Consider the following 24281-nt stretch of genomic DNA (forward strand, 5'->3'; position numbering starts at 1 on the left):
TGTAAAAGAACACATTTGATTCAGGGATAAATAAGGAAAAAAAAAAAAAAAAACAACCCAAAAAAACAAACAAAACCAAAAAGACCCTAACAAACAAACAAACAAACCCAACAAACCCAACCCCAAACAAAAAACAAAACAAACAAACCAACCCCCCCGACCCATCCCCCCCCCCGCAACCCCCCCCCCAAAAAAAAAAAAAAAAAACAAACCAGCCCAATAACAGGAAAAAAACCTCAACACTATAAACATTTCTGTCTGGATTTTGTAGCTATGTCCCTTATATACAGCACCAAAACTAATTCATAGTTTTAAAAATTCATTTTAAAATATTGTATAAAATACCAGCCATATGACAGTCTAGAAAAAGAGTTCTCAAAGCCAGAGTTATTATTTTAAGTTACTTCCTCAATCTCAAATACAGCATGTACTTTACAAAGCTAATTTCATGAAGTTCAAGGCCTACAAAGGAACTCAAGATGTCCTCTAGTCATCTTCCTGTAATGACAGGACATAACTGTCTTATCTTTACAGACTGTTCTTAAAGACCTCTAGCAGTGGATTCCCACTTATCTCTACAGACAACATACTCAACTATTTCAGTACTCTCCTTTTGCATATATATTTTTCTGATGGCTTGAAATAAAGTTACCTTTTGTTGTAATTTCAGTCTTCTGCTTATAACCCCATTAACAACATGAAGAACAAATTATTTTTACTCTCTCTGAATACATCATATGTTAGGATAATTTTTTAGGTATCTTTTCTATAAATTTATACACATATTGCAATCATCACTATCCCCTGTTCTTTCTCCAGTTAGTCCATGTCTGTCTTCAAGTGCAAAACTGGATACAGCTGAAACCTCATTAGTGACCAATAGGTAGAACAAAAGGACTAATTCAAAACCCTTACAATTATATACTTTATTTTCTGCATGGTGTTTGGATTTTTTACAATGTTGTGACATTCTTCACTCATTTTTCCATGATCTACTTTATTAAAATTAAGACCTTTTAACAAGGTTCACCAATCCAGTTATTTCCTCATTCATTGGAACACATGCCTGTTCCCTCCTATCTAAACATGACAGTTACCCCCTGTCTCTGTCGATTAACAGCCTATTTTTTTTTCAGGTACATTTGGTATTTTCTAAGCATCCCAAAAGCCATGATCTCTAAACCTCCACCCAACCATTCAATATTAATGAAAATACCGAATACTACCAGATCCAAGGGAGAATGCTACAAACCCCTACAGCCCAAAGACCTTTTGAGCTGTGAAACATTGATAACTACACCCCAGAAAAGCTTTCTAGCCACCTTTACACCTGCTTACTGAATTTTCAACTAGATAAGCTCATTAACTTTGTTAATAACAATATCATGTGAAACATTATTAAAGTCAAGATATATGACATACTGTACATTTATATACAAATCTATTACTTTCACATTAAATCAGACATTTTTATATGGTTTTATTTCTTCATAAATCTATGGTGACTTCTGTTCATGTCCATGTTTTCTTATGAGAATTTACAAATAGTTTATTCAATTGCTCCAGTATTTCTTTCAGAAATAAAGCTAGTAAGTTTCACTTCTACTACGTTTGCTTGTGTGCACATCTTTGGTTTGTTCTATAAGAATAATAATAATAAAAAATAGTAAAAGCCTTCTGCTCATATATTGTGGTTTACTGTAAAAGTAAGCAAAGCACAAAAGACTTCTGTGCTTTTCCCTGAGTCTTGCACCAGTTTACCATACCCTCAGACACTTCAGAGATATAATTCACATTTACATTAATCCATATGGAAATGCTGAGCAAAAATGCCAGTGACATGAAAAAGCATGTTCATTTTTTTTATTGCATTCCCCTGCAGAGGTTAAGTTGTACATTATGAAACCCAGGTCTGGTCCAGTACTAATCTGAATTAATATAAGCAGGCTTTAGACATCTCTAAACATGAGGATAAAGGAAATGGCACAGTGTTTAAAGTACCAACACACACTTTTCAAGTATCTAAACACAGGTGCTCAGTGCCATTTGAGAGACATCATGATCCTCATCCCTCCCAAAGGGGCAGATAAGACAGGATCTGCAGGAATCTTGCCCCACCTGAAGGCATTATCTCAAATGACACAAGACACCTAACTTTAGACAACACAATCATGCCCTCTATAGACCACAGATAATCTGCACTGTTATTAATCTCAGAAACATGATGCACACAGCACCCTAGCTGTCAGCTAGCATTAGAAAAACTGCTTTAATATACCTTGGCAGCATCTTGGAGATTTGGTAGCTGCACTTTGATAACCTGCTGCAATTCCTCTGTCCGCCGTCCCAGTTCCAGTACTTGCTGTGACATGCCTTCAGTACAGTATACACTTGCCAGATACTCAATCCTCTCACTCATGGCCTCAAGGTCACCCTGAATCTCTCCAGACTCATCGAGCATGGTCTAGATGGAAATATGAACAAACTGAATGCCAAAGTTGATCTTAAATGCATCTTTAAGTGTATTCCCCATTCTACAAACTCCTCAATTTGTACACATCGGTAAGCACATGATTAAGTTCTACTGATTTCCGGTAAGGCTCGGGCAAGATGCTTAATTCTGAGTGTACGCTGAAGTCCTTCAGCTTATAGAGACTAGGAAACAAAAGAGTAAGTCATAAAGCTTCAGCAGCTGTACATAATTTTAGTGTTTTGCATTCACTTTGGTATATACACTAGCCTGTAAAAATATGATATACATAATCTGTGGACAGAATTTGTTCTGGAAGACTGATACACCTAACAGGAAGCAGCAGAATGCACTTGGGTGCAATTTTATAGCAGGGCAGTAGTCATTAACACTGCCTAAAACACGGCTACTGAAGCATTCTGTGGCATGACATCATATAAGCCTCTATCTTCATCAATTCTGAAGTAGGGAAAAAGCCATAGGAAAACAAGTCAGCTCCCAGCTATCCTCAGGAAAAATTGCATAGAGGTTCCTATTCAGAATAAGAAAATGTGACATTCTACTTGGCCCCCATGTAAGTGAAGACAGTTGACGATTAACTAATGTACATATAAACCCCATAATTAATGCAGCCTTATTTTGTCATTAATGAGACATGATAATCATATAGTGCTTTGATTTGTTCCACGTGGTCAGGTGACAGTGGGCAAGCTTCAACCTTAAAACTGTTCTACAGATCCCACACTTGCACATTCCACACACTGTCACAGGGACAGTAAATGACTCCGGTATGGGATGTCCAGGAAGCAACTGGAAGAAACTCATCCACTGGGTATCAGTTTAAGAACATTTGGTGTGAAACTCATCAGGTGAGAACAAAGGGTATCCCGATTCAGTGTAAAAAAAGAAAAAGAAAAAAAGCCAAACCTAAACTGGAAATTTTGTTTGGATAACTAAAATTTTAAAGGAATATCAACTGCAATGAGGTACTCCATGTGACAGAATCATGATGTATAGACACATTACCCAATGAAAATCTACTATGAAGCCAATATACTTGAGTAAATATGGAGATTAATTTTGAATCGTGTAGTTTTACTCAACAATATGTCTATATCTTAATTTCAGTCATCAAAGCAATTGTCCAAAAAAAAAATTAATCATCTTTTGAGACTTGGGGGTACAGTTAAAGAAAGCATTTAAAGACTTTTTGCTCAAGAAGGCAAAAAAGGTCTAAAAACCCCTCACTGCTTAGAAATTAACTTCTATACACTGCCCTTTAGACTTCATAGCTCGTATAATCACCTGGTAAGCTTTAAACTGATCACGAAGCTGAGAGGAAGAATTCCATGTTATACTACCATGCACTAGAATATTTGCTTTCTCGATCCATTTCAATATGAACTCCAGCATCTCATTGTATTCTTCCAAGTGTGATGCAGCCTGGATATAAAAGAAAAACCCACAAAAGGCTAAGATGTAATTCTTAGTTACAGTTCTTAGATAATGACAGTACGGTTTTTAGAGAATGACAAAATTAATTTTATTTATTGTTGTTAATGTGAGGATTATTTTAACAACTTTTCCTTACTGCTGAATATAATTTAATTACTTCTGTATTTATGGGATTAGAATAGGTCTGCTTCTAGTAACATGTATCTATTTCAGGGATAAAAAGAATATAGGTCCCATTCGGAGAGCGTGCTGATGCTCAAATATATCCCTAGGGGGTACACTCCCTGCACATATTTCAGCCTTGCATGTAAATGCCAAAATACTTTCTTGCCCTGAAGTTTGTGGCTTATTCTGAGCATATCGACCGAACCACACAGCTTGGCATCATGGGCAAACTTGCTCAGGGTGCGCTCAATCCCACTGTCCATGTCACTGACAAAGATGCTGAACAAGACCGGTCCCAACACCGATCCCTAAGGGACACCATTTGTTACCCATCTCCAGTTGGACATTGAGCCATTGACCACAACTCTTTACATGCAGCCATCCAGCCAGTTCTTTATTGATCGAGTGTTCCATCTTTCAAATTGATATCTCTTCAGTTTAGAGACAAGGATGCTGCGCAGGACAATGTCAAACGCTTTGCACAAGGTCCAGGTAGATGATGTCAACTGTTCTGCCCCTGTCCATCAGTTCTGCAGCCCCACCATAGAAGGCCACCAAGTTGATCAGGCACAATTTATTCTTAGTGAAGTCATGTTGGCTGCCACTAAGCACCTTTTGTTTTTCATGTGCCTTAGCATGCCTTCCAGGAGAATCTGCTCCAAGATCCTGCCAGGCACAGAGGTCAGACTGACTGTTCTATAGTTTTTCTGGGTCTTCCATTTTTGCCTTCTTGAAAATGGGGGTTATATTTCACTTTTTCCAGCCATCAGGGACTTCGAACTGCAGGGGAAGCATCTTTATGAATACATTATCAGGGCCATCGTATCTAGGCTTTTCTATTGAATCTGTTGAACCTACAGATTATATCTACCCTCTATAGATTGTGATTAAATCAACAGAAGTTCTTAGTTTTGGTTTTGATTTGGCCTGTTTGTTGTTTTGGGTTTTAGGGTTTTTTTGTTTGTTGGTTTTTTGTTTGGTTGTTGTTTGGGTTTTTTTTTGTAATGCTGCAAATACAGGTAACAGAGATAAGACAGAGGCCCTGCAAAGTACAATGAGATTTTATTTCCTGGCATACTAATCTTTGTGAGAAGGCCTATAAACTTTGCAGGGCACCGGAGGAACCAGCCAGTAGATGAATCATCAGCAGAGGATGTTAAAACATCATAACAAAATTATTCCACCCTCCTGATCTGACCAGTCTGTACCTCTTCTTTGAGGACTGATGCAAGCTCTGACTAATAATAGTCAGATGTACCAAGGAATGTCCCTTTCTGCATAACTACATGAAAATAAGTTTGCATGATCATTCTGGTTCTGAAAGGAAACAGCAGAAAGAATTTGAGACCATACCTGACTGAGCTTGGCTGCTCTGTACTCAGCCTGACGTATAGTCTGTTGGTGCAATGTAGTGAGTTTTGCTATCCTGCTCGCCAGCTGCTTAGCCAGTGGTGTGTTCTGTTCTGCAAAGTCCTGGACTGATGCATCTAATTCCAACAGCTTTATATTGCAGCTGTCCAACTCTTCACCGAGGATCTGGACAGGAAAACAAGAAAATCACTGATCCAGGAAGTGTTAGCCTTCTGCTTGATTATTTCTAGTCAAACTCACAACTTTTAGAGCCTGTCCAAATTTTCACAGTTCCGTTTATTCTAGCTGGAAACCAACAATCCTTGTCTAAGCAGGACAGCAGAACAGCAGGATGTTTGGTCATCTCCTCAATGTGTGCCACTACTCTTACTTCTCTGACTTCCTGGCTGAAATGGATAATAATTTTCCCTACCATAGCAAAAAGCTGAGTCACTTCACAATGGCATTAACCATTTTTAGCCATCTTTTTGTGTTTTTTTTTTTAAACTAATAGTCAGCACACATTGTCATGACAAGGATTTTTTATTGGAAAGGGGTTTAGTTTAGTTTTGTTGCCGTCTTAAAATATACCCTTACAAACTCAGAAATACGTAGTTATTCATTAATGCATGATAAAAACCTTGCATTTTCATTTGAAACCTACAAAAAGAACCGAGAGTACTTTCATTACACTTAACTGCACTGCTAACACTTTACCTCATTATGTCAAATGATATGAGATAGACTATGACCTTTCCAGTACAGACTGGAATAAGGAGCAGCCTGGGAGCCTCTCAGACTTTCCCAGATTTCAGTAATACTCATTATTCAGAGGGAACAGCATAAATTTGTCTATCTGACTTGTGTTTACTCTCAGCTGCTTCCTCCAAGTTCTCTTACTCACTTAAGTCTCTGTAAGGGCTAATTTGCAAAGAATATAATCTAAAAATATCACATCAGTCAACCTTTATTTCTATCTATTGTTCTGTTGAACTACATTTAAAAAAATGTGTCATGCAATTCCACACATATATGACTGTGCTATGAAGTAAGTGTCCCAGTTCAGAAGAATTCAGTGTACAACCAAATAAGGGAAGTGTTCTTACCTTTTGCTCAATTTTGGCTTGTGCTATATCATTTGTTTTCTTTTTCAGTTTGGAAAGAATGGCATTTAGTTCATTTGCTATCTCCTGAATTGTCTGACCAAACTCTTGATTCAATGCTTTGATCTGCTGAGTTTCTCTTTCTTTGGCTTCAATCTGTCAACAAGAAGATTTAAATTCAGTATCCATAAATCTCTCCTCCTGAAAGGAAATTAACTGTCATTTAACTTACTTTAAAGGAAGAAGGTAATAAAACTATTCTGAAGTCTGTCTAAGTCTGAAGAAGGGCTACAGATCTGCAATGTATTTATCTACTATGTTTTACCTGATCCTGTACATTGACAAGGGCCAGCCCAACTTCTGATAAATGAAGAGAGAGTTCAGAAGGCAAAATGGTATAAAGTCCCAAATACTTATTCTGTTGTTGTTCAGCCATTTTTTCAACAGCCTGACGATGAGTAGTTACTTCAGCAAGGAGAGACTAATAACAGAAAAACAATATTGTTAAGAACAATGGGAAAAACATCTCTGTGTAAACTTAGCAAAGCCGGACATTACATGCTGTTTGCAACAAGGCCAATTGCTTTAAATTTTTTAATTAGATCATTAGCATGAATTTTATCTTGGGATTCCCTGGATTCTCATTTATGACTGACTGTCCAGTTCTCTGTTCCTGTGTGACCACAGGTATACTGAAAATGTCAAGTTTTCAGCACCTCCACTTAAATTAGTTTATTTTTGTTCAATATCTTTGTCAGTGACACGGACAGTGGGATTAAGTGCGCCTTCAGCAAGTTTGCCAATGATACCAAGCTGTGTGGTTCAGTTGATACGTTGGAGGGAAGGAATGCCATCCAGAGGGACCTTGACACACTTGTGAGGTGGGCTGATGCCAGCCTTATGAAGTGTAACCATGACAAGTGCAAGGTCCTACACTTCGGTCGGAGCAATCCCAGGCACACCTACAGGCTGGGCAGAGAAAAGATTCAGAGCAGCCCTGCGGGGAAGGACTTAGGGGTGCTGGTCGATGAGAAAATGAACATGAGCCAGCAGTCTGAGCTCGCAGCCCAGAAAGCCAATGGTATCCTGGGCTGTATCAAAAGGAGCATGACCAGCAGGTCGAAGGAGGAGATCCTGCCCCTCTACTCTGCTCTTGTGAGACCTCTCTTGGAGTATTGTGTGCAGTTCTGGTGTCCTCAACATAAAAAGGACATGGAACTGTTGGAACAAGTCCAGAGGGCCACGAGGATGATCAGGGGACTGGAGCACCTCCCGTATGAAGACAGGCTAAGAAAGTTGGGGCTGTTCAGCCTGGAGAAGACTCCATGGAGACCTCATAGCAGCCCTCCAGTATCTGAAGGGGGGCTATAAGGATGCTGGGGAGGGACTCTGCTTTAGGGACTGTAGTGATAGGACAAGGGGCAATGGGTTAAAACTTAAACAGGGGAAGTTTAGATTGGATATAAGGAAGAAGTTCTTTACTGTAAGGGTGGTGAGGCACTGGAATGGGTTGCCCAAGGAAGTTGTGAAGGCTCCATCCCTGGCAGTGTTCAAGGCCAGGCTGGACAAAGCCTTGGGTGACATGTAAAGTGTCCCTGCCCATGGCAGAGGGGCTGGGAGTAGATGATCTTAAGGTCCTTTCCAACCCTAACTATTCTATGATTCTACGATTTCGCTGTTTTCCTCCCTGTCCCAAACTGCTGAGATAGAGCATGAATAGGCAGAATGTGACATTTCTATAGTTTCCCCCTATTTTAAATGAGAGGAGGAAAACTACTAAAAAACATGCCAGTATGTAAAATTGCACAAATGCAAATACTTCAATAGAATCATAGAATAGTTAGGGTTGGAAAGGACCTCAAGATCATCTAGTTCCAACCCCCCTGCCATGGGCAGGGACACCTCACATTAAACCATCCCACACAAGGCTTCATCCAACCTGGCCTTGAACACCGCCAGGGATGGAGCACTCACAACCTCCCTGGGCAACCCATTTCAGTGCCTCACCACCCTTACAGTAAAGAACTTCCTTCTTAACTTCCTTCCTTCTAAACTTCCCCTGTTTAAGTTTTAACCCGTTCCCCCTCATCCTGTCACTACAGTCCCTGACGAAGAGTCCCTCCCCAGCATCCCTATAGGCCCCCTTCAGATACTATATCCTAAATATCTTTAAAATAATATATTACAGTCTGTCAGCTACTTGACATTTTATGGAGTTGTCTAGTAGCTTACTCAAAAACCAATGAATATTGTCTAATTTGAATTTGCGGCGGTTTTGAACTGATTAACATTCACAAGCAGATTACAAGATGAATACTGTAATTTAAAAACTTATAAATTCGAAATACCTGCAACTCCTGAAGTTGAGTGTCCACTTCTACATCAGGGCTTAATAAATATTCTTTTGTTTCCTGGATCCAAGACTTCACAATATTAATCTCTGCTTCAACCTCCTCACGCTCCTTCAGCTCCTGTTTCACCATCTTCACACCTTTTTTCACTTTCTGTTGCATACTTCAGAAATAAACAAAAACTATTTATGAAGAATTAAGCAATGTCAAAAAACATTGCTTTGTCAAAACATATTGAATAACAGAGATAATTAATACCAAAAGTAATAAAGAGTGTTGCAATGGACTACTAAAGCAGCACACTTAAATTGCTCATGTTCATTCTTCAGTTCATGCCTTTTAATTACAATTTTGTGTATTTTGACATCAAGAGCACAATTCTTTTGAAGAAATCCAAATTTTTACAACCTACATCTAAGCTCACCACTACAGACCACCCTTATTGTCAGTGGAGGAAGCAGGCAATTCTAGGCCATGATTTAGGATGATTCATCATCATTCTAAAAGAAACTTTTAAAATAGGTCAGGAAATCTGCATCTTACACTTGTCTATTCCTCCACTAATTAGAGAGTGAGAATTAATCCATTCAGATTTGGATATCTACAATCTAAAGCAGCATGAGATAGATTCCATTCCTATTGATGGGATAAATGATGGCAAAATACCTGAGATAAGGCATGGATCAAACACTTGAACAGCATTTTAGATCCAGGGACCTATCTTCACGCTTCCACTAAAGCAGAATTTCCATACTTTCGTCAAGAACTTGGATCTCCAGTAAAAAACAGAATCTTTTTTCATGACAGCTCTGTGAAAGATCTACAGGACTACTTGTAACTTTAAAGTACATGACATGGGTCTTACTATAATGTTCCCATATTTGATTTGTGTTTGTATAACCTTCCATAGCCAAATCATGGCTTATTTGCATGAGCATGAGATCATCACAGACCTTATTTCTTAGAATCCAACTCTAAGGGAAGTCCAGAATTACAGAAGTGCTAATATCTACATGTTTTCTACAGAGCAATTGGTTATGCATTCACAATGAACTTTGTTCAGGCTAGGTGCAGGCTTTATGCTTTTTTCTTTCTCTCTCTCTTTTCCTCTTCCCACCAAGGAGAAGCAGTCAACAGCATCTTAGTGCACTTATGAGGTGAATATAAGTCCTGAAAGTCTGCCATAAAATTTCCTCATTTTACATGGCAGAGTAATATTTTAGATTTAGGTAAACACTTACATAACCACAAAACGAAATGCTAACATATGTTTCATTTGCGGATGCACCAAATTCCACTGTAAATTTCATAGGGTACCTACTTCTGGTACCTAAGTGCTTCCAACAGGTGAAACAAAGTGGTAAACTAATCTAAACTTAAGATACAAAACCATAAAAGGTTACTGCAATGGAAGTGTTTAAAATCAGTTATAACTGTAATGTAGTTTATACAGCTTTTACATAAGTTACTATTATTATGCAAGGGAAGAAGTATGTGTTCTAAAATGCATACTCCTCCTGATTGAAATAAAAAATAATGGTAAAAACATATTTAAAAATTAACAATAATTACAAGTTAAATTGGTAATTATAATAACCAATATTTCTTTTAAGCATGGTCATTGTTAATGATAACAAAAATTATAGGTGAACTCTTATTAACGATTGTAAGGTACCATTTTTCTAGTGAATCTTTTAAAATATTGCCTTACTTGTGACATCGATCTTGCATTGCTTTGATTTCTTGCATGACTGGTAGTTCCTCTTCAGATGGAGGCTTTATTTCCACATCCTGAAGCATGCTCACAGCATGCTGTCTGAGCAGGCCCAAAGATGACAGCTGGCGCTCCACCTCCAGAAGGAAACTGCTGTGGTAATCCAAGAGTTCCAGGAGTTCTGTCTTGGATGCCTTTTCTACTGAGCTTTCTGGTAAGCGACCTTGTAGCTCATCTATTACTATGGTGGCTTTCTGAATCTATGGAAAGGAATGTAGTCTTGGCAATAATGAAAATAAAAAGAAGCTAGTATGACTGATACCAAGAGGTGCTAAATCCAGTGCAGTACGTTAAGATGCCGTAAAACAGTTGTGGTATAGGGCTTGTGCAACAGTCTCTGTTGCAGATATAAATCTATACTCTAATGGGCTAGATCTAGCTAACTAGCCCTAGGTCTTCACAGTGGACTAGAACTTGGTAAGGGACTTTTTTGCCAAGTGATGAATGGTTGCTTGTATTTTTTAGCATTTAGTATCTTTATTGCCATAGGACCTAGAGCTCTACCCCAAGGTACACCCATATTTGGCATATGTGATACATTTAACAAAAGTATTATCCTCATTCCCAGAGAGCCTGAAGTCTGAGCATAAGATAATGGACAACAGCAGATAAAAAGAGACAGGTAGGATATAAAGAAAAGAGACACATGATCAGTGAGCAATGACAGTCAATGACAACATTGCATAAATTTAGAAATAGCAACTAGTATATCTTCAGGGGGAAAAAAAATAAAGAGGTTGAATTAAACTAGAATAGATCATCTGTGGAAGGGAAATACAGAGGATAAGATTCTGAAGAACCACCAGAAACCAAAATAACCCTGTATTTACTATACATGTATGCATATAGAAGAAAAGTGCAAACCTTGGAGGCAGTGATTCTAAACCTAGGTCTTCCATAGTTCTTTTTAGTATGACTTGAGAAAAATTACTGCTATTCCTGCTATCAGCTTTTGTTACCAGAGGATGATTAATAAGGCAAAAAACCTTAGTAGAGTTAACAAATAAGGATTTACCAAGACCAGAAGTTACCTTATCACTAAAGCCCTTCCATTCCTGTACTGCATCTTCCAAAATTTTCTCTTGCTCTCTGGCTACATTCCGGAGCCGTGTCCAGCGCTGCCAAACTGTTGTCATGGATCTACTTATAGTTGCTTTACTGGCATCATTGCTAACTTTTTCCAGCTGTGAAGTCTTTTCTTCTAGGGCTGTGATCTTCTCATGGAAAGAATTCACTACAGACACAAGAGTCTGAAAAAGCAAAAATAAACAGTTTTCCACTTTTACAACATAACTTATAACTATTCAACACACTTGCAGGCAGGTGAGCTACTTCCATTTACTGAAGACAAAGAAGATGTGCCCTATGCTGAGTGAGATACAGTTAGGTCTCACTTCATTTTTTCATAAAATACCTCACCTCGTTTTATCTTTCATGTGTGATATATTCATGTGTCTTACTTTATTTTTCATGTGCGATGTATTATTTATAATTACTTAAGGGACTTGGTCCAAAATGTAAGTCTCTGGAAGCAGCAGAAATCTAGTGTAATCAGATTTTTTTCTTTCTTCCTTTGCTAGCCTCTCAAAAGGGATGGATAATATTCAGGACCCTTCTCATTACAAAGAAAGGCTACTGTAAGAATCTAAAAAATGAAAGAAGCAATTCAGGGGTTTAAGCATACATTTATGCTGTATTTATATCTAACCACATTTTAGATGCCCAAGGGTATCCGGATAGTCTTATGAAGTTGGCAAACACAACTTTACTGTTGGGGAAGATTCCAGCCTTCAGAGACACAGCTGGAGACCAGCAGGACATATACAGTATCACTAAGTGTCTATATTAAGGCAACTCATTAACGCCCTAAATACTAGAGGAGGAAGCAATTCCTTTAAGTTACGTTTTTAATTTTAGACTAAACAAGAGTTAATATTAAACCTGAACCCTTCCTGTCCTAGTAAAACTATTACATGTGATCTAAAGTAGGTGGACATTTCTATTGATCTGAATTTCTCTAGGTTACACAATTTTTGGGGCTTACATACCCAAGGCTTTCAGGAACCTTTTGGATACTTTCAGTTCTCTACAGTCATAGGCACACAGACAGATATTAAGCTGAAAAGTGATTAAAAATATCTGTCTTGGTCACCCCACAAATAAAATGCATGTCCCACATAACACAAACCACCCGTTGGTGCGTTATGACACAGTTAAGTGCTATGAGGAAAGATCTAAAAACTCAAATTAAGGTTGCCACAGGTAGGGACCCACATAACATACATGTATTTTCATGGAAGCAAAAGGATTTCATATACTTTTCAGCACCTTACCTTATGCGTTACCAATTTCTCTTCCGCTTCACAAGACGAAGCAGCTTTAGCTACTGAGAACTCAGATAATTTTTTCTCAGCCTCATTCATCACTTCAATAACCTTCTGTCTTGCTGTCTGGTACACCTGCCACTCAGAAGCACACCTTAAACAAATATAGTTCCAGAGAGAACAATTTAATGCAATATAAAACTATTTGGAAAAATCAGCAATATTATTGTACCTAGTTTTCAATGTAACTGCTTAGTTTTGCTGTTACACAGTACTTTCCAAGAGAAAAGAAAGATTATTGAGAAAGAGCATACATAGAAGTATATGCTCCTGATACTCAGCTGTGCCTTACAGACACAGTCGTGCATTTAAGAGTCCTTGTTTAAGATTTCCTCAGTGACTTTGTCCAGGTTGCACTTTAAACCCACCCAAATTTTGGAATCCAGAACATTCAGGACTAATAAGTAACAGCTATGCTGTTTAAAAAGCTATTTCCATTTACTTCAAAATGTCTACTTAAATTTTATTTTTTATTGTGTAGTTCTTGTACGGAATAAGTGACAATTATACCCCACTATTTTTCTCAGTACTGTTCCAGACTTTGCATAAATTTTATCTTAGCTATCTCAGGATTACACATCTAATCAGTCAGTGGCAGAGGAGAAAACAGAATCCAAGAGCTCTGAATCCCAATATCCGCTTCTCTCATCAGCAGCACAAACATTTTACATAAATTAATGTTGTGATTTCTTTTTTTTTTTTATTACTAACAAGGTGTTAAAAGAAAAATTTAAAAGATTAATATACCTTTGCAACTGCTCTTGCTGGGTTTTGGCTTCTTGTTTTGTCCCTTTGCCCTTTTCCTCCAATGCAGCCACATTCTGCATTAGCTGCTCTCTTGCTGTGGCTTGGATAAAGGGCCTTATCTCAGACACAAGGTCCTGTAACTCCTTCAAATGATTACTGAACTGACTCTCTGTGCTGAAAAATTCAATGTGGCTCTTTAGGTTCTCCTCAGAGTTCTCAACATCAAGACCATTTCTTGCTAAATGTAGAAATTCCTGAGCATCTTCAAGCCAGTCATTTGCTATCTGCATCACTTGGTAGTATCTTTCGCAGAGGCTATGTAATTTACTCAAGGTAGCCTGAAATAAAAGGGAAAATTATACAGAGGGTTAGACATAAAACAGCAGCAGCAAAAATATCCTCTGCTGTGAGTCTGTATTTTTACCATGCTTGCTTTCTTTTCCCGTCACTATATGTAACATAGAGGTCCAGAGAGACTACATGGAAGTAGGTTTTGCAAAAGTTTGCACTTCTATGTGCAGATATAAATGCATATTAAGGAAGCCTTCCCCAATGGACACCTCCATCCCTACCACAAGCCATCTGCGTCAATATGCCACAACCTAAGTCACTAAAAAAACCCAAACAATGGGATTATTAAAATAAATCTTTTCATTATGATTACAAACATCAAGTCACAGAGCCATCTTTTTCAGTTTTATGAGCGAGAAACTAATGACAAGAAGGGTGCACTAACCTGCCTTGTGTGTATAGCTTCTTGAACTTCACTGTCTAGTTCTGTCAGCTCGGCAAAAGTATCTTGTAGGTCAGCAGGTATCAGCTCCTTTGCTATTGTATATCTCTCTTTCTCTTTATTGCTTAGTGCATTCATTATTCTCAAGCTTGACTGCACTTCTTCCTGATGTATCTGAACCTTTCTGATTTCTTCTTGGATGCTTTGCAGTTTGAGGTCCAAACTTAATGTTCCGTTAAGTTCTGTTTTCACCCATCTCAACCAGTCAAGTGAGCGACAGATTTCTGTCTGGAAGTCTATGCTTTGCACAAGTCTGTTCTCGCACTCCATCACAGTATCACCCATGGCAGCATGCAAAGACTTCAGTTTCTCTTGCCAAGACTGCACCTGTTGATTTGCTGTCTCACATGCAGATGAATCAAACTGAGGAGAAATTGCTTCTAGATGTTCAGTTATTCGTTTCAGAAGACTCCCTGAGTCTTGCAAGCTGCCCACCAAAGAATGGTATATTTTCAACTTTTCTTCTATTGGGAGTGTTTCTTCATTTACTTTAATCTGTTCTTTCTTCACTGCCTCTAGTTGTGCCTCAAACTGCATACACATTTTCTCATGCTCCTGGCATGCTTCAATTGTGTCTTCCAACATGCTGATTTTCTGTTCTATTTGCCTCTTCAACTTGTGATACAATGTGACAAGTTTTAACATCTCATCTGGTTGCCAGGGCTGGCCAGTGCTTCGAAAGGCTTCCTTCTTCTGATTTAGTTCATCCACTGCTGCACCAAGGCTCACCACTTCACCTAAGAGACCTCTGTAGGCCTGCTGTAATGACACAGCTTCTTTGACTAAAACAGCAGCTGGAGCTTTGTCCATGTTAATAAACTGATCTTCTAGTTCAGTCAGAGCTTTACTTGTCAACTCAATCAAAGAAGCATACTCTTTTCTAGCATAAATTGCTTCCTGAACCTTACATAATTTTTCTTTTGCCAGAGCAGTGACAGTATTGAATTGCTGAGGGAGAATGTTAAGTTTCTCATCTAGATAAGAACGATCTACTTCATTAAGTGACAGTAGGATTTCTTGGCCATCTCTTTGTAGTGCAAGTAACAGATTTTCATATTCTGGAGATTGCTCAAGAACCTGTTGATATTTTGCCAACTGGCTGCATAGTTCAGAGTTAGAATTCATTACACTGACTTCTGGGAACGTGACAATATCAGCTTGTTTTAGCCAGTGGCAAGCTTTATCCAAGTCTTCTTTGAAATATTTCCTTGAAACCATATTTTTCTCCAGTTCTAACAATCTCTGGTTACACTTCTGTAAAACAGCGTCATACACATTCTGTAGTTCCTGCAGTTTACCTAACACTTCACTCTTCTCTTGTTTTGTTGCTTCTTTCATTAAATCCCTTCCTTGAGCCCACAACACTGTGACTTCATTTTGATAGGCCTTTAGGTTAGCCTGGATATTCTTACAAGTCCTGATCTGCTTGTTCACATCTTCTGGCAACAGACAAATGTGTTCCAGAAACGTTACCTTCTTCTCATGCTGGTGAATTTGGTTTGTAGCCTGAAAGACTGCCATGAGAAACTGGGTCTTTTCAGACAGTGCTTTATTCAGGTGCTTTCTTCTCTGCCCAACCAGATTGCTGAGGCAAGCTATGTGGTGCTGTGCATCGGAAAGTGCTTTCTGCAGCTCCTGCCTTTCATTGAGCCCTAGGTTGGTCATCACCCTGTCAGCATCCTTCACAAGTGTCTTCAGAACAAGTTGCTTGGCTTCAAGCTCACTGCAAATTGTAAGATGATCCATGAGAAGACTCTGAGCCAAATCTGGGGGTGGACTCTGTTTAAGAGCCTCTGAGATACTAGGCTGTTGCTCCTCTGCCCATTCCATTAGTTCCTGAAATTTGGAATGCACCAAACTGAGCTCTTCTAAGGTTGAAACAGAAACTTGAATTTTCCTTTTGACAAGGTCCTCTAGCTGAATCCAGCGTTGCTCAAAATGACCAAATTGCTCCTTTACTAATTCTTTGTCATCAAGATTCAGATGTTCTATCATCTTCTGTTTCTGATCTTTCAACTCTTCCAAAGCAAATCTTCTTTCCTGTAGTGCCAGTGCCAGTTTTTGCAAAGCTTCAAGGTGCACGTTTGTACTTTCAGCATCAGATCTATTATCAAAATGGACAGGACAGAAATGAATTATTAGATCCTATTTCAGGACAGACTTTTAAAAGCAGTCAGGATGAATTATAAGCCCACTATAAACTGAAATTAATAAGATTTAAACACCTACAGTTTTCAGATTCCTTTGAAGGTACAAGTCCTGAGTATTCATTAAATAGTTTAACATTTTTATTCCTCTCTCTTTCATCTGAAATATGGTCACCAGGCTGACCATACAAATTAACATGAATACTACAGAGCATTCTGGGTTATATTGCACATATGAACAACAGCAAGTACTGAGACTGTTCCACAACAATGATAGCACCAGTAATACAATTTTACACACAGCTGGTGTGTTTATGCTACACAAAGCAGCTGCAGCCATTTAGCAGCAGCAGCAACTACTAAGCTTTAATATTACAGCCTAATAGATAAACCACAGTATCACATTGAAAAACACATACAAAAGGCAGTAAACAAATTAAGAGTTCAAACAAAATAGTCAAAATTCTTGAAATATCAGAAAATGCTATACTCTGAGACAGGATCAATCAGGACTTGCCTTGAAGACAAACACTGAAGATATGGCTTCTCAAACTCTCTTTATTTCAATACAAGTAATTGTCCTATCATTAATATGTGAGGCTTGCTTTTAATTAAGCATGGAAAAAGGGATTTCAGCATCTATGCACTAAGTCAGCTTTGTGAGTGCTACTCCTTTTTTACCTAGCCAGGTTGTCCCACTCTTTTGTAAGCTTTTCCAAGAAAGCTTCAACTACGTTCATGCGATCATGGTAATCCCCTGTCCTCTGCAGATCCTCCTCCCTCTGTACGAGCAAGCTATGTGCCTGAAGGCAGAGGTCCAGCCACTGATTGCTCAGTTCTCCTATTTCCTTATGTTCAGGAGATTCTTGTCCTTGTGTTAGTTTGTTCATCTTCTCAGTCACAGAGCTAAGTGCTGACTGCTTTGACTGCAACTTCTGCCTGAATTCCTGAGAAAGATACAAATCAAAAACAATATGGTGACAGATATTCAAATCTATAAGATGGAATTTAAATAAAAAGTCTGAAACAAATTGTGCAAGGACTAATTAAGGCAACTGCTGCGCAGATATAACTGGAAGATGTGCCTTCTCCTCATCTTCTCAGGTGATGACAGGTTGGTTACAGACAAGAAAGCAAACCAGAGCAGTTTTCAAGTGTCAGTGATAAGCAGAAATTATGATCAAGTCCACCTTGCTGTCCAGACTTCCAGACTAGTACAGCACCCACCTTACACTAAAACACGCAAGACAGTCTGGATCTCCTGAGAATTCATTTTAGCAGCAGTGTTTCTAGTTCATTTTCTTCCTTTTCCATTTGAGTCCATTAGGAAGCAGAGTCCTTGAGTCAGTGAGCCCCCACACATCCATACTTTGTATTGTTCCTACTTCTATAATAGCAACCACTATCGCTGTTATTAATGAAACAAAGCCAGTGATGATCTAGGTGTGATTGCTACTTGAGTTAACAAATTCCAGTACAAGTCTATCTGCATACACATTTTTTACTCAATAAGAAGTCACACAGAACCCTAGAAAAAGAAAATACAATATACTGGCAACTGAAGCTAATGAAATATTTTTCAGCCCTATCTAGGGTAAAGACATTTTTTTCTCCCAAATTCTAGTTCCAATAACTAACTAAACAACCATGCCCAGCTCCAGAACTTTGCTGGGATGATGCAAGTTACACTGAGGACTGGCCGGGGTTCTGAAGGAGACATACTACTACCCAGCTCTGCCTCATTCCTCTTTATGATTGCTTCAAATGGAGTTAGGCATCTTCCTTTCCCAGGACAAATTCAAGCAAAAAATACACTCTGTGCCATATCTGACAGTACAGCAGGTGCCTGCCTTTCATAATAATCCACAGTTCCTGACTGAAATAGCAAAGAAATAGAGACTTCTGCTTCTTCCTGGACTCTAATGATTGCTAGTGTAACAGTTTTCAGTCCACATTGCTCTGAGGTACCTTCAAGAGCTATGACTTTGTTTGTTCGTACACTTGCGCAGAACAGACATGAAATGAAGTGCTGTTTACTCCACCTAACTCCTTGCATGTCAGAAAAAGAATGCAAGCAAAATGTAGATCAAAAATTCAAAACCTAAGCATTTCATCATTTAATAAAAAAGTAATCTATTTTCCTGTTTCTTCTTGTTACTTTACTGATGTTTGTGATACATGCAAAATGGCCATAAAAATTCTCTCTTCTGTAATTAATGAGTGAAGATCTGAAGACAATTGTCACATTATTTAGGGTAAATTAAATTGGGTTCCTGTCATACCTATTCTCCAGTAGTTTTCAGAGTCCAGAAACACTGAATAGCTTCCTCAACTAATTTTGAAATAAATCTAAATAATTTAGAAGTATTGAAAACAAAGAATTAAGCAAGCATGAGCTGCAGAACTTATATTCAGGTCCACTGTGATCAGCAATTAGCTGATAATATAATAAAAGTGAAGACAATATATATTAGCTGATAATATAATAAAAGTGAAGACAAATCAGACCAGTACGCATAAAATTGTATACTGTTAAAAAAAGAGACAAAGCCAGAAAAATATTAGTGTTTTGCTTTCTGTGTCACCCTGTAATATCAATAAGGAAACACTCTTTTCTCTGACTTCTCTGCTCTTGCTTAGAACATATAAGCAATTGTATGCAGTATGTGCATTTTTGATGATTTTTATCAGCTGCAGGATGAGCTTATGTTCCTTACATTCTGTTCTTAACCCAAAGCATCCTTACCTTAACCTGGAGAACCATATTCTGGGCAATGTTTAGCTCCAACTCTGCCCGTCTCCTTTTCAAATTCTGTAGTTGCTGATCTGCATCCTGGAAATATATCCAGAGCTCAGCCTTCATTTGTTTGATCTCCTCCCAGCCTTGAGCCAAATACTGTGAGTGCATTATCTGTTGCTCAATCTGGAAGAATAGAAATGGAGTACGAATGTTTTAAGGCATCTATTTTTGGAGAATGAATGATGAATACCATTCCTCCTCCAAGCACAACGCTGTACTAAATCAAATTTCTGCTCTAGATTCTGAAAGGGCTAATATTACCCACAAAGAGAGTCTTAAACTTCAAAGACATAAAAATCAGACCGATCAAAAGGAAAGTTTTTTGGGGGAAAAAAAAAAAAAAAATCAAAACGTCATTTACCATAGAGATGAGCCAGTATGTTTCGAAGTGTCCTCAGCCTTCTGTTAAAGCTTAAATTAGTTGTACAATTTAGTCTATTGCAAGCCAAGAATATTGCTGGACTGTAAACTACATGCCTCTACAATGACCAAATAAAAGCTTAAACTAAACACTTTCATGTAACTTGCTCAGCCCAGTTATTTTTCCTATATGCATTTTGTAAAATGGCAATAAGAAGAATGCTTACCAGACCTGAGTCCATCAATCACCTTAAATCAATAGTCACATAGCTTCTTTTGCTCCAAATACAGCAGTAGGGTAGTACCTTTAAGGTTTAGACACTGAGCCAGCTTAATATATCTCAGCAGTGCACTGTCTGTGATTTTGTAAAAATGTTTCACTTCTTCATATATAAAATGAGAATCTTACTCTGATGTTTTGGATGATTTTTCACTATTCAGTATTTGGACAGCAACTGTTTTATGGATTACTTGCATTTGTAAAATTTGGTTCTCTGGTATGGAATACTATTGTATGTATTAGATTTTTACTCTTGGTAGAAGTAGTTTCAAAAGTTTGGTTGTGTGTGTATATGTAACTAATATTTTCATATTTACAACAACAGGAATATTCATAATGTTTCTTTCTAGTAACTTACGTTTATAATTTTATTGTAACATGAAGTACTAAGCTACTTGAAAACTTAACATATAGATATGCTTCACAAATTAATATGCTGAAATAGATGCACTCCAATTTATGAATTGAACCATCAGATTTTTTTTATTATGGTTACAATTAATATACTTGTATGTCCTAATAAGAACATCAGTCTAGTATTGAATAAATAATAACAGCAAAATATGTCTAAGCTTTAATAAAATACAGAGGAGAATAGACTGAACTGTGTTTCATGAAAACAAATAATTCAGATCAGGTTTTCTTCCACAGCAAGTTATTTGGATGGCTTTAGACAAACATCTTGTAACATTGCCTAAGTACCTTTAGCAACTCTTGTTGTGTGTCTTTGTATTACTACCTGGATGGCAACATTTGGATTCAATTAAAAAAAAAAAAAAAAAATTAAAATTATAAAAGCAGAAAGAAAACCATTTTGAAAAGAAGTACTTCAGATGACAGTAAGATGACGTTTCTTCAAACCATTACCCAATATGACCTTTTTAAAAGAGGATAGATCGAGGCACTTAAAGCTCTAAGCAGGATTAAAAGCAGGTTGTCGTGGTTATCTTGTACCATTTGTTTTGTTTGTTGAATATCTGTTGCTGTACTCTTCACTGTGGCATCTGACAGATCACACATGGAACACAGAAGATCCAAGTATGTATTGGCTTGCTCCTGCAGAGCCCGGAAATGTTTTACCTGAGGGAAGACAATCCTCAAATAAACTCTGAGACTGTGGAAATACTACTTTATTAAAATCACACATTTTAGCATTTTTACTTTAGCTTATTATTTCCAAAAGATGAAATGCAGACATACATTATTTTATTAGGTATGGCTGCTCTGTCAGAACTACGGACAAGTGCAACTCTTTAAAAACTTGATTATCATCCTATATTGCCTGTAGGAGCTCACCTCTCCCTATGAAGTTTCCTCATCACAAAAGAAAATTATTATGTTGGTGTTGACAAGCAGAGCAATGACATACCTCCTAGAGTCCCAGGAAGGAGGGGTGAGCGGTCACCTAATGCAAATGGTCAGTGGTGGTTCCTTGCGGGCTACACAGCCCTCTGAAAAGGTCAGAGGGTATCTAATTTCTATTAATATAAAAAAGTCACCTTATTAAGGAGAACTGAGCATTTTCAAGTGCTGAACTTTTACCTGTTTAACTGCATCTGCCAAGCTGAAGGGTGGCCAGGTAGTTGGCTTTAGCTCTGATTTCACTGTAGACAGCCAAGTCTGGCACTGCTGTAGGGTGTCCTGATGATTAACATGTTTTTGGAGTTCATTTTCCAAACTCTGGTACACCTAAAATAAACATTTTGTAGCATCACTGCATTTTCACACACCATTATTGGCTCTCTTCTCCAACCTCGAAAATTACAGCTAGAACAGAATTATTAAGACTGTGGTTATTTTAGCCCTTATACATAAAACTATCAAGGGCTGAAAGCTCCTTAAGCTCTCACTGCATCTTGCTAATTCGTGGAGAAAATGGACAATAAGGCATGGCTTCTGGAAAGTAAAAATAAATTTCAAAATAAAGAGCATTGTCTCTTATTCCCGTATTCTTGTTCATCATTTTGCCATTATGTAGTATCAGGTTTTACCTACCTCCTATGACTATGCTTTTTGGAGTTTTGTATTTTGTTCTGGTTTGGTTTTTTGTCAGTTTTTGGTTTGGTGGTGTTTATTTTTGGTTTTGGGTTTTTTGGTGGGTTGGTTTTGACTGTGCTGGATTGATTTCCTAATTGGAGTAATAGAAGGACCCAGCTAGCCCTTCTTAACTGTATATTCTGTTTTTACTAAGAGAGGATTTCCTAGCACATACTTAAGACCCATTATTGTACCTAGGCAAACTACTGACACCAAGAGTGCGATTTGCTTCCTAGTTCTTGAAGCAGGAATAGTTCTAATGTCTTTGCTGCAGCTTCTCAGAAGCTAGTGTAACTTGAATGTAATGAGGGTGTGGAGAGATTGAGGTAAGAACTGTTAGGGAGTTAGTTTTGCTGGCTGCAAGGCAACACGCAGCTCACAAGGAATTTAGCTGTAACACAGTAATGATGAAAGGCTACATTAGGAACCTGTAGGCTCAGTTTAAATGAAAATAGTAGAAGTTTTACACCATTTAAACAAACAAACACAGAAATAATAATGTGTATTGTTTTTAAATGACATAAAAACATGTCTGAAACAAGACTTACTCTTTGAGCTGTACTACATATCGCAGAATAGCTGTCTTTTGCCCCCTGAAGATGGCTTTGTATGTTTTGCTTAAATTTTGCTTGAAGATGTTCTGTGCATTGACTGATCAGGTAGTCACCTTTACTCTTAAGGTTGTTCAAACGATCTTCAAATCCTACAATTTCTTCCATGATAGCCTTAAGAAATAGATAAAATACTTCTGAAGAAATATTTCAAATGTAAAACACGTTCTGCATCACAGCTTTTTAAATGAGCTTTTTTGGCTGGGTTTTTTTTTTTTTTCTTCCTTAAACGACTTGTCTTTCAGATTTGGAAAAAGGTTTTCAGACAAACTGCATTGTTACACTGAAACTATTACCGTGCATACTCCATAAAATCATTGTCAAAAGTCTGTACATAAATAGAATGTACAGACAAAAACATCAGTTTCACTTCATAATGTGTAAATATTATATGCTCATGCCCCGAGACTATCCTTAATCTTCCTTTGTTGCAAGCTCTCCAGGGCTCCACCAACTTCTTTTGTGCCTAGTAAAGAGGACTAACCCTGACGCTGGATCGTGTCTTATTCCATAAGCTCCTCCACTGTAAACAGTTCTTTCCATTGACTTTGGCACAATCAAATTTTTATTTAAGGAGGTTACTTGAAAAATAGCACTAATCACAATGAGGGTGATTTCAACATTCACCCTTAGAATCTCAGTTTCAGTGAGTGGTGGGGAGAATTAGATTTTGCTTTCTTTTATATTCTAGAAAGCATCAGCTACCAATGTAGTGAATGATTATAATTAATAGCAACCATAATAATATTTTTAATAAAAGCAATGGAGGAAATGTTACAACCTAATGGGAGGCAGGGGGAATTCTGAAAATGTAAAATGTTTTTTTCTTTTACCTTTAAAAGTGCCAGGGCAAAAATGCCCTAGGAGTAAAATTAACCAAATACATTTTTTGTGGTCTATTTCCTGGGACATCTTAGCAAAAACCTAACACAGAATTCAGACCAGTGTACAAGAAAACTCCTGTGCAGATGCAGACGCATCCAAGTCCTAACAACAAGGTAGACTTGTTAACTGCATTAATGACACTGATTTTTTACACAGCAGTAAGAGGAATAAAATAGGTGAACGACAAATAAATAAAGCTCTGGAGTGCAGACAGAGAAGCAAAGAAGAAAAATTTTATTATACCAGAGAAAGAAAGTTTACCCAGCAGCAAACCCACCTTGTGGTTAGCTAGTTGCTGAGTGATTATTTCAAGACTGCTACTCTCCATGAGGTCAGGGCTGACCAGCCTGCTGGACATATGTAATAACCATTTCTCCCCTTCTTGCAAATCACTGTTGTAATCTTCATGTTCTTTTACTCTTACCTCTAGGGTTTCAACATATGCCTGCAAGTCCACAATAAACAAAATTAAATATTACGGTAAGTATAATAATAAAAAATACCCCCCCCCCAAAAAAAAAACAAAAAAAAACAAAAAAACCCAAAAAAACCCCAAGAAAACCAACAAA

The 24281-nt window shown here is 37.8% G+C and overlaps 1 protein-coding gene across 1 annotated transcript in view; it reads right to left on the reverse strand.

Annotated features, from left to right (window-relative positions):
* Positions 1-24281, reverse strand: part of SYNE1 (spectrin repeat containing nuclear envelope protein 1) — a 295836-nt gene that overhangs the window by 107798 nt on the left and 163757 nt on the right. Inside the window, exons 70-86 of the mRNA XM_065680584.1 lie at positions 23990-24157; positions 22765-22941; positions 21722-21868; positions 21134-21259; positions 19486-19662; positions 17421-17686; positions 14536-16696; positions 13800-14137; positions 13002-13146; positions 11700-11918; positions 10606-10868; positions 8892-9057; positions 6869-7024; positions 6547-6699; positions 5444-5626; positions 3776-3913; positions 2279-2464 (exon numbers count right to left, since the gene is read on the reverse strand). Coding sequence (XP_065536656.1) covers positions 2279-2464; positions 3776-3913; positions 5444-5626; positions 6547-6699; positions 6869-7024; positions 8892-9057; positions 10606-10868; positions 11700-11918; positions 13002-13146; positions 13800-14137; positions 14536-16696; positions 17421-17686; positions 19486-19662; positions 21134-21259; positions 21722-21868; positions 22765-22941; positions 23990-24157 — 5169 coding nt within the window. The remainder of the gene's footprint in view (positions 1-2278; positions 2465-3775; positions 3914-5443; positions 5627-6546; positions 6700-6868; positions 7025-8891; positions 9058-10605; positions 10869-11699; positions 11919-13001; positions 13147-13799; positions 14138-14535; positions 16697-17420; positions 17687-19485; positions 19663-21133; positions 21260-21721; positions 21869-22764; positions 22942-23989; positions 24158-24281) is intronic.

The sequence above is a fragment of the Lathamus discolor genome, chromosome 5, assembly GCF_037157495.1.
Source record: "Lathamus discolor isolate bLatDis1 chromosome 5, bLatDis1.hap1, whole genome shotgun sequence".
In the NCBI taxonomy this organism is placed as follows: Eukaryota; Metazoa; Chordata; class Aves; order Psittaciformes; family Psittacidae; genus Lathamus; species Lathamus discolor.